We start from the raw sequence: 17,971 nt of genomic DNA on the forward strand, positions 1-17,971 counted from the left end.
TCGAGTATAAAACCAGATGAAGGAATGCGGCCGGCCAATCACAGTAATTCAAGTAGCCAACATGGCAACACGGCATTACCGTGTAAGGCAGGCAATCCCTGTGTGTTTAATGGTTGTCTAACATCCGCGAAACATGTGGGGCAGGAACTATGGCACCAGAGATATTTGATTGAAAATCCGAGCACCGCGATGATCTATTAAGTATCGAGCAGTGGCAAGCATGCTTGCTCATCATTAGAAAATATATGAATACAGTTAGGTCCAGAAGTATTTGGAATGTGACTGAATATTCGTGATTTAAGCTCCGCAAGCCACTAATTTGGATTTAAAATGATACAAAAAAAGGGGTTGAACAAAAATACCCTGTGAAACGTTTAGGAATTGCATCCATTGGTCTACAAAGCCTCTTCATTTCGAGGGCTCAAAAGTAATGGGGCAACTAAAAGAGGTTGTCCACTACTTTTTCATTGATGATCTATCCTTAGGATAGGTCATCGATGTTTGATGAGTTGGGGTCAAACACCCGACTCCCCTGCCGATCACTTATTGTTGCCGTCCAGAAATACTCACTTGCGGAGCTAGCTGTCTTCTGGTAGTGGCCGTGGCACGGTACTACACACCCGCCTCATATTGTCTAATCTAGCCTTTGTATTTTTAAGGCTCATTAATGCTTTGCACCTTGTGGTGAACCCTCTGTATTTGCTCTCTCTTGAAGTCTTCTCTTTTATGTTGGACCTAGACACTAAAAAACACCTACTTCCTGGACAGTGTTCATCACTTAAGGCCCCGTCACACTAAGCGATGCAGCAGCGATCCCGACAACGATACGACCTGTCAGGGATCGTTGCTGCATCGCTAATACATCGCTGGTGAGCTGTCAAACAGGCAGGCTCACCAGCGATGAGGGAAGCAGCGATATCGTCCACGATGTCCTGCTCCCGGTTACCAGCCTGCTGCTGAAGCAGAAGCAGGCTGGTAACTATGGTAAACATCGGGTTACTAGGGGCACACGCGCACTTAGTAACCAGATGTTTATCATGGATACGACTCTGCTAAGGTGAACGGTAACCTCCCGCGCACCGTAGCAGAGTGGTATCCATGGTAAACAGCGGGTTACTAAGTGCGCGCGTGCCCCTAGTGACCCGATGTTTACCATGGATACCAGCCTGATCGTTGGTCCCGCTGGCCAGCACACATCGCTGTGTGTGACCAGCGGGACCAACGATCAGGCTGGTATCCATGGTAAACATCGTGTTACTAGGGGCACGCGCGCACTTAGTAACCCGCTGTTTACCATGGATACCAGCCTGATTGTTGGTCCCGCTGGTCACACACAGCGATGTGTGCTGGCCAGCGGGAGGCCAACGACCAAAAAATGGTCCAGGATACTTTGCAGCGATCAGCGACCTCACAGCAGGGGCCTGATCGCTGCAAAGTGTCACACATAGCGACATCGCTGGTGAGGTCGCTGTTGCGTCACCAAAACCGTGACACAGCAGCAATCTCGCTAGCGATATCGCTATGTGAGACGGGGGCTTTAGGTTGATATTGTAAAGGGGCTTTTCTTCACCATGGAAAGAATTATTCAATCAGCCACCACTGTTTTTGTTCAGTGGACGTCCACAACTTTTTGAGTTTCCAAGCTCAACAGTGCACTTTTTTTTGCAGAATGTATCAAACTGTTGATTTGGTCACTCCTAACATTTCTGCAATCCCTTTGGTGATTTGATCTTTTCACTTCCATTGAGAGCATCTTTCTGTGTTATGGGTTCATAGCAACAGCTTCCAAATACAAAAGCCACACCTGGAATCAGCTCAAGACCTTTTACTTGCTTCATTGATGATGGATTAATGAGAGAAGAGCCCATACAGCCAATGAAAGAGCTTTTGAGAATTGACCAAAAGAGGCGGCTCCATATAACAGAGCTGTAATTTCTAAACCTTTACTCCAATTAGGATGTTAATACCTTCAAATTAAAGCTGAAAGTTGGCACTATAAGCCCAGATTGATTATATAATTTTATCTTGAATATCTTTTGGTAAACTGCTAAAATTCCAAAACTTATGTCACTGTCCAAATATTTTTTGGACCTAACTATCTAAACGTTCTATTGACATGAAATTTTCACCAGTTGTCGGTAACAACCCATCTAATCCACACAGGTAAAGAAATCCAATCATAGATAGCCATAAATTTAATTATGTGTAATCATGAAAAATAAAATAAAAGTAATACTTCGTACAAAAGCCTTTGTTGGTGATGACAGCTTGAAGATGCCTCCTGTATGGAGAAACTAGTAGCATGCATTACTCAAGCGTGATTTTGGACAATTCTTCAACACAAACGCTCTTCAAATCCTAAGGTCCCATGGGCTTCTTCTATGAACTCTGGCCTTTAGTTTCTTCCATACATTTTCTATTGAATTCAGGTCAGGTGATTGGCGGGGTCATTCTACCAGCTTTTTTTCAGAGTTTCCTTGGCTGTGTGTTTGGGATCATTATCTTGCTGAAATGTAAACCCTAGATTCATGTTCATCATCCTGGAAGATGGCTGATTTTTTATCACAAATGTTTCTGTATATTTGTGCATTCATCCTTCCTTCATTTATACAAAGTTTGCTAGTGCCGTATGCTGAAAAACTGCCCCACACCATGATGCTCCCACCTCCAAACTTCACTGTTGGTATGTTGTTTTGGGGGTGATATGCAGTGCCTTTTAGTGTCAAAACTTGGAGTGTATTATGGCATCCAAAGAGTTCACTTTTGGCCTCATCTGATCAAACTATGTAATTCACATTCTTGTCCACATGTTGTTGAACAAACTTTAACCCCTTAACAACATCTGACGTACTAATACGCGTCTGTGCCCTGGGACTTAAGAGCCAGACCCGTATTAGTACGTCATGGCGATCACGCGCGCACACAGGCTGTGCGGGCGCGATCGCCGCCGGGTGTCAGCTGATTGTCACAGCTGACACCCGATACTATGTGCAGGGAGCGGTCCTGCACCGCTCCCAGCACATTAACCCCCGCGATGCTGCGATCGAAGTCTATCGAAGTCGATCGCGGCATTGCGGGGGCAAGGGGAGGTGATCGGCGATACTCACCTCCTCTTCCGGCTTCCAGCGCAGTCTGCAAAGGCTTCCCGGGTGTTGCCATGACGACCCGATGTCGTCATGACAACATCCGGGTCACCAGACAGCAGGAAGATTGTTTGGACATGCGCAGTGCATCTCCAAACAATCTTCTCAATGTGCACCGCTGACAGACTGCATGGCTCAGGGATGGTGCTGCATTCCTGTGCCATGCAGGCGATCAGAGAAAAAAAAGTGAAAGTCCCAGAGTGGGACAAAGTAATAAAGTGTATAAACTGTCTGTAAGTGAAAAAAAAAAAAAAAAATTGCAAAAATATTAAAAAAAAATAATCCACCAAAAATAAAAATATAATGTACCCATCAATAAATATTATTATTTAAAAAAAAAAAAAAAACAATAAAAGTACACATATTTGGTATCGCCGCGTCCGGAACAACCTGACCTATAAAATGTCCCACTAGTTAACCCCTTCAGTGAACACTGTAAAAAAAAAAAAAAAAAAAAAAAAACGAAGCAAAAAACAATGCTTTATCACCATACCGCCAAACAAAAAGTGGAATAAAAGGTGATCAAAATGACGCATGTAAATAAAAATGATACCGCTGAAAACGTCATCTCGTCCCGCAAAAAACAAGCCGACATACAGCTCCATCAGCCGAAAAATAAAAAAGTTATAGCTCTCAGAATAAAGCGATGCTAAAAAATATTTTTTTCTATAAAATTGCTTTTATTATGTAAAAGTGCAAAACATAGAAAAAACAATATAAATGTGGTACCGCTGTAAACGTACTGACCCGAAGAATAACGCTACCTCATCAATTTTACCACACGCGGAACAGAATAAATAAAAAAAAAAAACAATTCCTGAATTGTTGGTTTTTGTTTATTCTGCCTCCCAAAAATCGGAATAGAAAGCGATCAAAAAATGTCACGTGCCTGAAAATGGCACCAATAACAACGTCAAGTCATCCCGCAAAAAACGAGCCGTCACATGACTGTCTGCCAAAATCTGGAAAAATTATAGCTCTCAAAATATGGCGATGCAAAAACTAGATTTTACAAAAAATGCGTCTTTTAGTGTGTGACAGCTGTCAGTCATAAAAACCCCATATGATTCTGGCATTGCTGTAATCACACCGACCCGAAGAATAAAGTCATCTAATCACTTATACCGCACAAGGAACGGCGTCAAAAATAAACTCTTGGGTTAGGATTGGGCTAGGGTTAGGGCTGGGTTTGGGGCTAGGGTTGTGCTGGGGCTAGGGTTGTGCTATGGTTAGGGTTATACTAGGGTTAGGGCTAGGGTTGTGATGGGGTTGGGATTTTTTTCAAAAGTAAGAAAAAAAGATGACGATATGGCGAATAGTGTTGAGCGCAAGTGCTCGCTACTTGAGTTTGCATCGGGTGCTCTGGTATGTATTGAGTATTGTGGGTATTTGAGTGACATGCTCGAGTCTCTGCCCCATATGCTTCGCGGCCAAAAAAACTTTACGGGGATTGCCTGCCATGCACGAGCGATCCCCGCATGTTTTTTTTTTTGGGTGTCTAATAACCGTGAAACATGCGGAGCAGGAACTCGAGCATGTCACTCGAGCACACGCTGTACATGGTGCATACCTGAGTACCCGATGCAAACTCAAGTAGCGAGCACTTGCGCTCAAGACTAATGACAACTTATTCAATATGATGACGTAATGTAAACAAATTCTGTGTCGTACCTCTGGGTTCAAAATGTTCACTATACACCTTAATAAAATCCTTGAGGGGTATAGTTTCCAAAATGGGGTCACTTGTGGGGGAGCTCCACTGTTTAGGCACATCACGAGCTCTCCAAACGCGACATGGTGTCCACTAACAAATTGAATGGAAAATCGGCTCAAATTGTTAGCGCACGCCATGTTGCGTTTGGAGAGCCCCTGTGCGCCCAAACATTGGAGCTCCCCCACAAGTGACCCCATTTTGGAAACTAGACCCCCCAAGGCACCTATCTAGATGCATAGTGAGCACTTGGAACCCCCAGGTGCTTCACAAATTGATTCATAAAAATGAAAAAGTGAAAAAAAAAAACACTTTTTCATTTTTATGAATCAATTTGTGAAGCACCTGGGGGTTCCAAGTGCTCACTATGCATCTAGATAGGTGCCTTGGGGGGTCTAGTTTCCAAAATGGGGTCACTTGTGGGGGAGCTCCAATGTTTGAGCACACAGGGACTCTCCAAATGCAACATGGTATCCGCTAACAAAGTGAATGGAAAATCGGCTCAAATTGTTAGCGGACACCATGTTGCATTTGGATAGCCCCTGTGTGCCCAAACTTTGGAGCTCCCCCACAAGTGACCCCATTTTAGAAACTAGACCCCCCACGGCACCTATCTAGATGCATAGTGAGCACTTGGAACCCCCAGGTGCTTCACAAATTGATTCGTAAAAATGAAAAAGTGAAAAAAAAAACACTTTTTTATTTTTATGAATCAATTTGTGAAGCACCTGGGGGTTCCAAGTGCTCACTTTGCATCCTGATAGGTGCCTTGGGGGGTCTAGTTTCCAAAATGGGGTCACTTGTGGGGGAGATTCAAAGTTTGGGCACACAGGGGCTCTCCAAACGCAACATGGTGTCCGCTAACAATTTGAGCCGGCAATTTGTTAGCGGATATCATGTTGCATTTGGAGAGTCCCTGTGTGCCCAAACATTGGAGCTCCCCCACAAGTGACCCCATTTTGGAAACTAGACCCCCAAGGCACCTATCTAGATGCATAGTGAGCACTTGGAACCCCAGGTGCTTCACAAATTGATTCATAAAAATAAAAAAGTGTTTTTTTTTTTCACTTTTTCATTTTTACGAATCAATTTGTGAAGCACCTGGGGGTTCCAAGTGCTCACTATGCATCTAGATAGGTGCTGTGGGGGGTCTAGTTTCTAAAATGGGGTCACTTGTGGGGGAGCTCCAAAGTTTGGGCACACAGGGGCTATCCAAACGCAACATGGTGTCCGCTAACAATTTGAGCCGATTTTCCATTCACTTTGTTAGCGGATACCATGTTGCATTTGGAGAGTCCCTGTGTGCTCAAACATTGGAGCTCCCCCACAAGTGACCCCATTTTGGAAACTAGACCCCCCAAGGCACCTAGCTAACAAATTGAAGGGAAAATCGGCTCAAATTGTTAGCGGACACCATGTTGCGTTTGGAGAGCCCCTCTGTGCCCAAACTTTGGAGCTCCCCCACAAGTGACCCCATTTTGGAAACTAGACCCCCCAAGGCACCTAGCTAGATGCATAATGAGCACTTGGAACCCCCAGGTGCTTCACAAATTGATTCGTAAAAATGAAAAAGGTTATTTTTTTCATTTTTTCGAATCAATTTGTGAAGCACCTGGGGGTTCCAAGTGCTCACTATGCATCTAGATAGGTGCCTTGGGGGGGTCTAGTTTCCAAAATGGGGTCACTTGTGGGGGAGCTCCAAAGTTTGGGCACACAGGGGCTCTCCAAACACAACATGGCGTCCGCTAATTATTCAAGCAAATTTTACAATCAAAAAGTCAAATGGCGCTCCTTCCCTTCCGAGCCCTGCCGTGCGCCCAAACATTGTTTTTTCCCCACATATTGGGTATCTGCGTGCCCAGGGGAAATTGCACAACAAATTTTGGGGTCCATTTTTTCTTGTTACCCCTGTGAAAATAAAAAAAATTGGGTCTAAAGAAACATTTTTGTGAAAAAAGTTAAATGTTCATTTTTTTCTTCCACATTCAAAAAATTCCTATGAAGCACCTGAAGGGTTAATAAAGGTCTTGAATGTGGTTTTGAGCACCTTGAGGGGTGCAGTTTTTAGAATGGTGTCACTTTTGAGTATTTTCTGTCATAAAGACCTCTCAAAGTGACTTCAAATGTGACGTGGTCCCTAAAAAAATGGTTTTGTAAATTTTGTTGGAAAAATGAGAAATCGCTGCTCAACTTTTAACCCTTATAGCTCCCTAACAAAAAAAAATTTTGGTTCCAAAATTGTGCTGATGTAAAGTAGACATGTGGGAAATGTTATTTATTAACTCTTTTGTGTGACATATCTCTCTGATTTCAGGGCTTAAAAATTCAAATTTTGAAAATTGCAAAATTTTCGCCAAATTTCCGTTTTTTTCACAAATAAACACAAGTGATATCGAAGAAATTTTTCCACAATCATGAAGTACAATATGTCACGAAAAAACAGTCTCAGAATCAGGGGGATCTGTTGAAGCGTTCCAGAGTAATTACCTCATAAAGTGACAGTGGTCAGAATTGTAAAAATTGGCCTGGTCATTAACGTGCCAACCACCCTCGGGGCTTAAGGGGTTAAACATGCTTGAACATGCTTTTTGTTCAGAAATGGAGCTAGAGTGCATCACTTATAGTTTTCTTTGAAACAATTTTACCTCCTGATTCCAGGTCCTCCTGTAGCTTTCCTCAGATAATAGTTGGCTCTTGGACAATTTTTAGGATAATTTGTTTCACTCTTCGGTCTGAAATCTGGCTGTGGCAGGTTTATGGTGAAATGATGTTCTTTCAACTACCAGATTATTGCTGCAACAGCACTCACTGGAACCTTCAGTAGTTTGGAATTTTTTCTGTAATCAATACCATCAGTATATCTTGAACAATATGGTTGCAAAGGTACCGATATAAGACCAATAAATCAAAGGCCCTCCTATGTATCAAGCATAAATCCTACATAGAAGAAATTAGGAGTATACAGCCAAATAGAGATACAATATAAGAAATTGTATTGAGCAGAAATAATAAAAATATTAAATACCGAAAAATAAGTTGTACCAAGAATATAAACCTGACCTAGGGGGCATATATATTGTATGACAAATTTAACAAGAGGTAAGTGTAGATATATCTGGGAAATCACAGACACTATATACTTATTGCAGTGGGTAAGTATTGATATATCGCATAGACAGCAGGTAGACACAACAGGGCATCAAAAAAATATGTATCACATATAAATACTAAATTCTGTATAGTTCCACTGTGTTAGAGTGAACAAATGTCACACCATCACCAATGCTAATAACAGATGCTTATCATCCTGTCATAGGATTTAAACCAAAGGAAACCCTGCCATAAACATGAATAGAAAATACCTAACAAAACAGTATATGTGTTGGTTAAAGTACATCAATAACCATCAAATCAATTATAATTACCCAAGGTCAGGACAAGTGGTCCAGAGTGCCCCTAACGCGCGTTTCGTGTTTGTAGCTTCCAATAATACACTCCCTAAGAACTGTTTACCAAACTCCCCTCCCTTTCACTTAATACTTATCCGCTTTTTAACCAGGTGCAAACTCGTCCTACAACGTGCCAAGTATTTCCTCAACAGAGAAGAACGCCTGCCACCCATCCAACTATACCCCATATGACGCATCACCTCATCCCTCCTTTTTAAATTATTTAACTAATTTTATCAAAAAGACCTATTTTTATCATTTTTTCTTAATAAATTGTCTTATGTTTAATTAACTCGAGTTTCACCCCACTTTTGTATATGCCTCCATTGAGCGCAAGTTCATAAGCATATTATTCTAACATTCCCTGACCACTTGTGGTAAGTTGTCTTACTTGCAGCAGGTTCAAAGAGGCATACCTACCAGCGCCACTGAATACCTAATACCATATGCTGTTAACCATTGGTGACAAATAAATTCTTACCGGAGTGTGGTACCCTCACCCTGCATTGTCTGAGTAGTGTTATGCCCACAGGAAAGGAGTACGGGCAATCAATGGGATGAGCTCCAGCATTTGCATAGACAGTCAGGCAAGCACATAACACTGCTGCATGGACAGTACATGCACACTCAGCTCTGCTATATATGCACATTTATATACACACACACCTCTGTTACATATGCACATTTGCATACACATATACTGTATATACATTACCCCGTTTTGCAGTTTCTTCCAGGTGATGTGATTTGATTACATGATCTGGAAGGTCCTTGAGCTAGTCAAGTAGAAGGTTCTTCAGCTGCTAACTCAGGACATGCAGCCTCTGTGCAGATCCCGCTACTTTCCTCTCCTGGTCTGCACCAATCAGTTAGATAAGTGTGGGGCTGGAGGTGGAAGAGCAGTTTTCTCAGTGATCTGGAAGGACACTGTCGATAAGATGCACTCACTTATTAGCAAGATTTGTTTCTTGGTAAAAGTGTGTCTTATAGTCAAAAAAAAAGTTTTAAAGTAATTTCCCTTTCTCATCTAATTATATGCTTGTCTGTTATATGTTTTTGTACAATTTGTCAATAACATATATATTTTCTCCTCGTCTGAGTTATTTTTGATGGTCAACAAAATACGATGTTCCGGTAATTCTTTTTTCACACTTTAGGTACGATAATGGCTTCTCTCTGTGTGGAATTTTTGATCTTCAAAGAGGTTGTCCAGTACTTAGTGTGAGGACCTGGCCGCTTTCTAAATACTTTTCCAGCACTGAGCACCCCTTTTCATCAATCTTAATTTTGTATTTTGTTAGAAATTTGCTTGCTGTGTTTTGTTAGTGATTTGTTTGCTCATCAGTTCAACCTCCGGTATCTATTCCATTCAGTGACCATAGCTCCAAGACCTTGGGCCATTGTTCTCTCCGTCACCACAGGTAGTCTCACATGCAAAACCAGGGGAGGGTTCCACCTGAGAAAATATCTCCACTAAGGCACAATTAGCTGGGGGAGGGAGGGGTGAGCTCTTCTGCCGATTCAGGGGGCTGAACCCTGTGCAGGAGAAAGGGAAGATTCATTGCTAGTCGGACGGAGAGCTGGGTGGAATCACGGGCTGCGGTTGTGATATCCATCATCCAAAGGAGCATATGCTGTGACTGCCAATATACCGGCGGGAGATACAAAAAGCTGTGGGCCAACCAAAACTTGGGGGACAGTGGGTATCACCTGGTACGGGGCAGTGGAACTACTGATCACAGGTTGGAACTCTAGGACTAAGAGAATTGCCTGTTGGACATTTACCTGGAATTGCTGTTCACCATGGCCGGAAGGAATAAAACTAATTGCATCGATAACCTGCCTAGGTGATTATTAACATCCACAACCGCACATCTTTACTCTTAGACAACCCCTTCTCATTCCTCATATTTGGTCCTGTTAAAATGAAAACAATTATACAAACGTCCCATGCCTGTGCAGTTTCAGTGGTGTGAGCACTTGCGTTTCCGAGGCTTATGTGACATTTTTATGTCATCTGAGCTCTGCGGCCATTCACGCTGGCATCACTGTCCCCACCTTTGGACACATCGAACAATAAGAGGAAATCAGAAAGCAGCAGCAGCCCTGGCTTCTTGTTGATGTTCAATACGTCCGAAGAAGGGGACAGTGAAGCCGAATGAAGCTGATTGGGCGCAGGGCTCATGTGATGTAACAACTTCACATGTACCCTAGGAACAGAAGAGTTAAAACAGTTCCAACATTCTGAACATGAAAAAGGCTTTCCCCCTGTGTGATTTCTTTAAAGTTTATTAAGAGATGAATTCTGTGTAAAACATTCCCCACATTACGAACATGGAAAAGGCTTCTCCCCTGTGTGAATTCTTTGGTGACTAAGAAGAGAAGATTTCTTTACAAAACATTTCCAACATTCTGAACAGGAAAAAGGCTTCTCTCCTGTGTGACTTCTCTGGTGCTGAACCAAATTTGATTTCCATGTAAAATATTGCCCACATTCTGAACATGAAAAAGGCTTCTCCCCTGTGTGAGTCCTATGGTGAATAACAAGATCTGATTTCTGATTAAAACATTTTCCACATTCTGAACAGGAAAAAGGTTTCTCGCCCCCGTGTGGGTTCTCTGGTGTCTATCAAGAAACGATTTAAAATTAAAACATTTTCCACATTCTGAACAGGAAAAAGGCTTATCTCCTGTGTGGGTTCTTTTGTGGATATCAAGATGCGCTTTTCGGGTAAAACATTTTCCACATTTTGAACAGGAAAAAGGCGTCTCCTCTGTATGAGCTCTCTGGTGCTTAACCAAAGCTGATTTATGGATAAAACATTTCCCACATTTTGAACATGAAAAAGGCTTTTTGCTTGTGTGAGTTCTCTGGTGGTCAAGCAAAGTTGAAATTTGGTTAAAACATTTCCCACATTCTGAACATGAAAAAAGGCTTCTCTCCTCTGTGAGTTCTCTGGTGCTGAACCAAATTTGATTTCCATGTAAAATATTTCCCACATTCTGAACATGAAAATGGCTTCTCCCCTGTGTGAGTTCTCTGGTGAATAACAAGATCTGATTTCTGGTTAAAACATTTTCCACATTCTGAACAAGAAAAAGGCTTCTCCCCTGTGTGGGTTCTCTGGTGTCTATCAAGAAGCGATTTAAAATTAAAACATTTTAAACATTCTGAACAGGAAAATGGCTTCTCCCCTGTGTGGGTTCTCTGGTGGATATCAAGATTCGCTTTCCGGGTAAAAAATTTCCCACATTCTGAACATGAAAAAGGCTTCTCTCCTGTGTGAATTCTTTGGTGCTGAAACAAATTTGATTTCCATGTAAAATATTTACCACATTCTGAACATGAAAAAGGCTTTTCCCCTGTGTACATTCTTTGGTGTATAACAATATTCCATTTCTGCTTAAAATATTTCCTACATTCTGACCATGAAAATGGCTTTTCCTCTGTGTGACTTCTCTGGTGTTTAACAAGACCTAATTTGTGGTTAAAACATTTTCCACACGTGGAACAAGAAAATATTTTCTTCGTTGTGTGAATTTTTGGATGTTTAAGAAAAGACTTTTCGAGGGGAAAACTATTTCCATATTCTGATTGTGAAAATGGCTTCTTAGCTTTACCAGTAGTTTGTTTTTTAATGCTTATTTTGTGACTTTGATTTTCCTTAGTAGTCGGTAATGAATCAGAAGACAGGACCTGTTTCATAGGATCAGATGACAGATCTTTGCTGTGAAGGGATGATGGTATATCTGGAGTAATGGCATTCACTTTAGTTGTATCCTGTGGGATCTCAAGCTCAACTAATTTAAAAATTGAAGATGTCAGCTGTCCCTCTGATCTCCTGGTACAGTCATCTGCCAAGAATAAAACCAATTATTATTTTTGAATAAAATATCCTCGAATTTTATATTTTTGAACATTTCTACTTAAACTGTCAGTAGAAATGCCAAGTTATGTAAAAATATTGAATTATTCACCAAGACAATGACAGTTCACAGTATAAGGCCGGAGTAACACTACTGTATAACATGGCCAAGTGCTATGCAATAAAACATCGCATAGCACTCGGCCCAGTGTTATTATATCGGCCAGCTCAGATCAGCGATTATTTACTCATGCTGATTCGACATGAGAAGACAATCGCAGTATGCTGTGATTAGCAGCGATACTCGATTCATTCGCACCCATACAAGTCTATGGGTGGAAGTGAAACAACGGACTGCACACGGATGTCAACCCAGTGCAGTGCGATATACGCCGGGTCAGACCATGGAGGAGATGGAGAAAATACTTTCTCCATCTCTCCTGCACCTGTGCTGCGATCATCTCATGCAAGAAAATCGCAGCACAGTAGCAGGACACTCGGCTCCTGATCGCTGAAGAGCAGGAGCCGAAGGTCAATAGCATATCACATCTGATGCTCTTGTATCAGATACCATACGCTGGTGTGACTCCGGCCTAATAGAAAACATCATAGGATGAACCAGTGGAGCGTGGTGTTCAATTGTTTGTTCATCCTGCCTCCCAAACATGGAATAAAAAACCACCAAACAATATTATGTAGGCAAAAATAATACTAATAAAAACTGTTACTCATCTAAAAAAAAACAAGTCCCCACTCAGGTCCATCATCTGTCAATGGAAAAACAGAGGTTTCCCCATTATTAGTGGCTCAAAAGCTCTTGAAAAGCAACATGTACCCATAAACCAATCCAGAAATATCCACTCTCCCAAAGTATAGTCTCCCCCTCACTTCTGAGCCTTGCAGCGCGCCCAAACCACATTTAGCATCCATGTATTTGGCATTATTATAGTGAGAAGAACCCACTTAATTTACGGTGTGTGTCTCCTGGAGCACAATCTGGGCACTATGTGTTGGGTAATGAAATGGTATATTTGCAATTTTCACTCTCCAACATCCACTGTGCACAAATTTCTGTAAAGTGGCTGTGAAGTCATAATAGTCACTACTATTCATTGAGGGTTATAATCTCCACAATGGGGATTTTTATTGCTCTCATTTACTACCATTTTGTCATATTAGGGCTTCTGCAAATGGTGTGTCCCATCTCCTCTGGGATCTGCTCCTGCGACGTCTGCTTCTCTCACCAGGAGTCGCCTTATTCATTCTGCAGGTGGCGCTGGTGATGGAAGAGACGTCAGAACCAGAAGCTCTGGGCAACGCAGGATCTGTCCAGCCACTAAGATTTGGGAGCCTGGGACCAGTAGTACCATCCAGTCTTGCAGTATGGGTGTGTGTGCTGTCCAGCTGGAGTAATCTGCTCCCTGCTTCAGCCAACTGGAAAGCACCGCACCCTACTAAAGCTGGAAGCATATTGCTGGAAGCTGCCAGATACAGCCTTGTTCTCCTCTGGTTCAGTCCTCTGTGCTCAGCTCCCGGCTTGTGTATTTGTTTCTTGTTGTGACCCCGGCACGTTGAATGACTACTCTTGTGACTTCTGATTTTGTATTTTCTCTGCCCTCCTCATTCTCACCCGGCTATCTGACTATTCTTCCCATCTCACTCCACAGAACAGAAGGTAACACAGTGGCCCAAGCCTAGGGGTCTCTGTGTAAGTCCATATCCACGTAGAGGTATTAAATGTTGATGGGCAAAACTGTGACTAAAGACAATAACACATCTACTGAAATGAATAAAAACTCAACAGTCTTCATCAGCAAAAAAAAATTGAGATGAGTAACTAGTGGTGAAACCTCTCTGGGGTAATGGGGCTCGGGGGCTCTTGGCAATCTAAATTATCAAAAAATGCCAATATTTTCTATCAGATTAGTTTCAAGAAGAAATATTAGACATCTAAATAGAACTTTTTATAATAGTGCAGAGCTGAGGTGTCTTAAATTTAGATCTCAGGCATTTGGAAGAGTCAATGGAGACCTTTTTTTAAAGACTATCAGGGACTTGCAGACTCACATACAGTTAGGTCCATATATATTTGGACAGAGACAACATTTTTCTAATTTTGGTTCTAGACATTACCACAAGGAATTTTAAACAAAACAATTCAGATGCAGTTGAAGTTCAGACTTTCAGCTTTCATTTGATGGTATCCACATTAAAACTGGATGAAGGGTTTAGGAGTTTCAACTCCTTAACATGTGCCACCCTGTTTTTAAAGGGATCAAAAGTAATTGGACAATTGACTCCAAGGCTATTTCATGGACAGGTGTGGGCAATCCCTTCGTTATGTCATTCTCAATTAAGCAGATAAAAGGCCTGGAGTTGATTTGAGGTGTGGTGCTTGCATTTGGAAGGTTTTGCTGTGAAGTAAACATGTGGTCAAAGGAGCTCTCCATGCAGGTGAAACAAGCCATCCTTAAGCTGAAAAAACAGAAAAAAACCATCCGAGAAATTGCTACAATATTAGGAGTGGCAAAATCTACAGTTTGGTACATCCTGAGAAAGACAGAAAGCACTGGTGAACTCATCAATGCAAAAAGACCTGGGCGCCCACGGAAGACAAGAGTGGTGGATGATTGCAGAAAATTCCATGGTGAAGAGAAACCCCTTCACAACAGCCAACCAAGTGAACAACACTCTCCAGGAGGTAGGCATATCAATATCCAAATCTACCATAAAGAGAAGACTGCATGAAAGTAAATACAGAGGGTTCACTGCACGGTGCAAGCAACTCATAAGCATCAAGAATAAAAAGGCTAGACTGGACTTTGCTAAAAAACATCTAAAAAAGTCAGCACAGTTCTGGAAGAACATTCTTTGGACAGATGAAACCAAGATCAACCTCTACCAGAATGATGGAAAGAGAAAAGTATGGCGAAGGCGTGGTACAGCTCATGATCCAAAGCATACCACATCATCTGTAAAACACGGCGGAGGCAGTGTGATGGCTTGGGCATGCATGGCTGCCAGTGGCACTGGGTCACTAGTGTTTATTGATGATGTGACACAGGACAGAAGCAGCCGAATGAATTCTGATGTATTCAGAGCCATACTGTGTGCTCAGATCCAGCCAAATACAGCCAAACTGATTGTCCATCTGTAGTATGAAACGACGACCAATGACCCAAAACATAAAGCCAAAGCAACCCAGGAGTTTATTAAAGCAAAGAAGTGGAATATTCTTGAAAGGCCAAGTCAGTCACCTGATCTCAACCCAATTTAGCATGCATTTCACTTGTTAAAGACTAAACTTCAGACAGAAAGGCCCACAAACAAACAGCAACTGAAAACCACCGCAGTGAAGGCCTGCAGAGCATTAAAAAGGAGGAAACACAGCGTCTGATGATGTCCATGAGTTTAAGACTTCAGGCAGTCATTGCCAACAAAGGGTTTTCAACCAAGTACTAGAAATGAACATTTTATTTACAATTATTAAATCTGTCCAATTACTTTTGTTCCCTTTAAAAATAGGGTGGCACATGTTAAGGAGCTGAAACTCCTAAACCCTTCATCCAATTTTGATGTGGATACCCTCAAATGAAAGCTGAAAGTCTGAACTTCAACTGCATCTGAATTGTTTTGTTTAAAATTCAATGTGGTAATGTCTAGAACCAAAATTAGAAAAATGTTGTCTCTGTCCAAATATATATGGACCTAACTGTAAGTGAGGCAGGCAAATCCCACCACAAATCATACAAAAGGAAAAACTGTAAACAAATAGACATAGAATAAAAAAAAACATGTTTCACCCACATCAAGAACGTATGTATCGGCAGAGAACTACAACACTAAACCGTAGATGCACTCATGTAGTATGGACCATTGGAGCTACTATAAGTTCCGTTCAGGAGAGTAGAGAAAGTATTAGTGCCCCCATTTCAGGAGAGATTGTGCTAATCCGAATTCCTTGGGACTGAAAACAATGTACTTTATGACGTGGAGTGAATCCATGAAACCAGCGCTCAAGCCATGCCAACACATCTCCTGCAGGCGTGAATAAATGTATATTACAGCCAAGTTTGGCCGCAAAGACTGGACCTGGTCTTGTAGGGACCATATGAGCTTATTCAGCAGCACAGAATGGAGTATGTAGATTCATCCAATAAGATATCAGGGTTCTAAGAAGCCAACAGCATCATTACCCTCCGCTTTCTCTTAAAGGCCCATCATGATAATTTTTTATCAAGTGATTTTTAACTTTTCAGCTCATTCTACGTACGCTGTCATTTGGCTTTGTAGTTTACAGATCTGAGCAGGTCACGGTCAACGTCTTCCAATCCCAGGGGTAAGGGGATCCTTCAGGTTGTAAGTTCTATACAGGAGGGCTTTCAATGCCTGAAGTCATTTGAACAGTTTTGGGTCTAAGAGAATGTTGTGGTCTAGAGGCAAAATGGTGGTCACATGATTGTGATAAGATTGGACTACACAACCGATAAAACAGCTACAGCCGGTGACTGAGATAAATCTGTTATTTTCTGTATTTAGTGGTTACTACTCACCTGGATGGTCATATGTAGGAATCTCCTCTTTACACCACTCATCACCCCTTACATATGTCTCTGTAGTACTAATATGGGTCAGATCTTCACCCTGAAACAAATATTGTAATAGTCACAAACAGATAAGAAGTCATATCTATGATCAGCTCTAATCCTGCCATCTCCACCATTCTCATGACACAAATATAGAGCATATACAGTTATATGAAAAAGTTTGGGCACCCCTATTAATCTTAAGCTTAATGTTTTCTTAAAATTGGTTTTTTTGCAACAGCTATTTCAGTTTGATATATGTAATAACTGTTGGACACAGTAATGTTTCTGCCTTGAAATGAGGTTTATTGTACTAACAGAAAATGTGCAATCTGCATTCAAACAAAATTTGACAGGTGCATAAGTATGGGCACCCTTATCATTTTCTTGTTTTAAATACTCCTACCTACTTTTTACTGACTTACTAAAGCACTTTTTTTGGTTTTGTAACCTCATTGAGCTTTGAACTTCATAGCCAGGTGTATGCAATCATGAGAAAAGCTACTTAAAGTGGCCACTTGCAAGCTGTTCTCCTGTTTGAATCTCCTCTGAAGAGTGGCATCATGGGCTCCTCAAAACAACTGTCAAATGATCTGAAAACAAAGATTATTCAACATAGTTGTTCAGGGGAAGGATACAAAAAGCTGTATCAGAGATTTAACCTGTCAGTTTCCACTGTGAGGAACATAGTAAGGAAATGGAAGAACACAGGGACAGTTCTTGTTAAGGCCAGAAGTGGCAGGCCAAGAAAAACATTAGAAAGGCAGAGAAGAAGAATGGTAAGATCAGTCAAGGACAATCCTCAGACCACCTCCAGAGAGCTGCAGCATCAACTTGCTGCAGATGGTGTCACTGTGCATCGGTCAACTATACAACGCACTTTGCACAAGGAGAAGCTGTATGGGAGAGTGATGCGAAAGAAGCCGTTTCTGCAAGCACGCCACAAACAGAGTCGGCTGAGGTATGCAAAAGCACATTTGGAGAAGCCAATTTCTTTTTGGAAGAAGGTCCTGTGGACTGATGAAACCAAGATTGAGTTGTTTGGTCATACAAAAAGGCGTTATGCATGGTGGCAAAAAAACACAGCATTCCAAGAAAAACACTTGCTACCCACAGTAAAATTTGGCGGAGGTTCCATCATGCTTTGGGGCTGTGTGGCCAATGCCGGCACCGGGAATCTTGTTAAAGTTGAGGGACGCATGGATTCCACTCAGTA

At 41.8% G+C, this 17,971-nt stretch overlaps 1 protein-coding gene across 1 annotated transcript; it reads right to left on the reverse strand.

Moving 5' to 3' along the window:
- Nucleotides 1-11,170: 11,170 nt before the first annotated feature.
- On the reverse strand, nucleotides 11,171-16,892 carry LOC141219378 (uncharacterized). Its single transcript, XM_073666102.1, has 3 exons — nucleotides 16,881-16,892; nucleotides 16,723-16,813; nucleotides 11,171-12,158 (listed from the first exon to the last, which is right to left on the reverse strand). Exons 1-3 carry the CDS (start codon nucleotides 16,890-16,892, stop codon nucleotides 11,203-11,205), a joined length of 1,059 nt encoding a protein of 352 aa, XP_073522203.1. The 3' UTR covers nucleotides 11,171-11,202.
- Between the last annotated feature and the right edge of the window lie 1,079 nt (nucleotides 16,893-17,971).

This window comes from Phyllobates terribilis, unplaced genomic scaffold (genome assembly GCF_046119375.1).
Source record: "Phyllobates terribilis strain yellow unplaced genomic scaffold, ASM4611937v1 Scaffold_265__1_contigs__length_2625494, whole genome shotgun sequence".
Classification (NCBI taxonomy): domain Eukaryota; kingdom Metazoa; phylum Chordata; class Amphibia; order Anura; family Dendrobatidae; genus Phyllobates; species Phyllobates terribilis.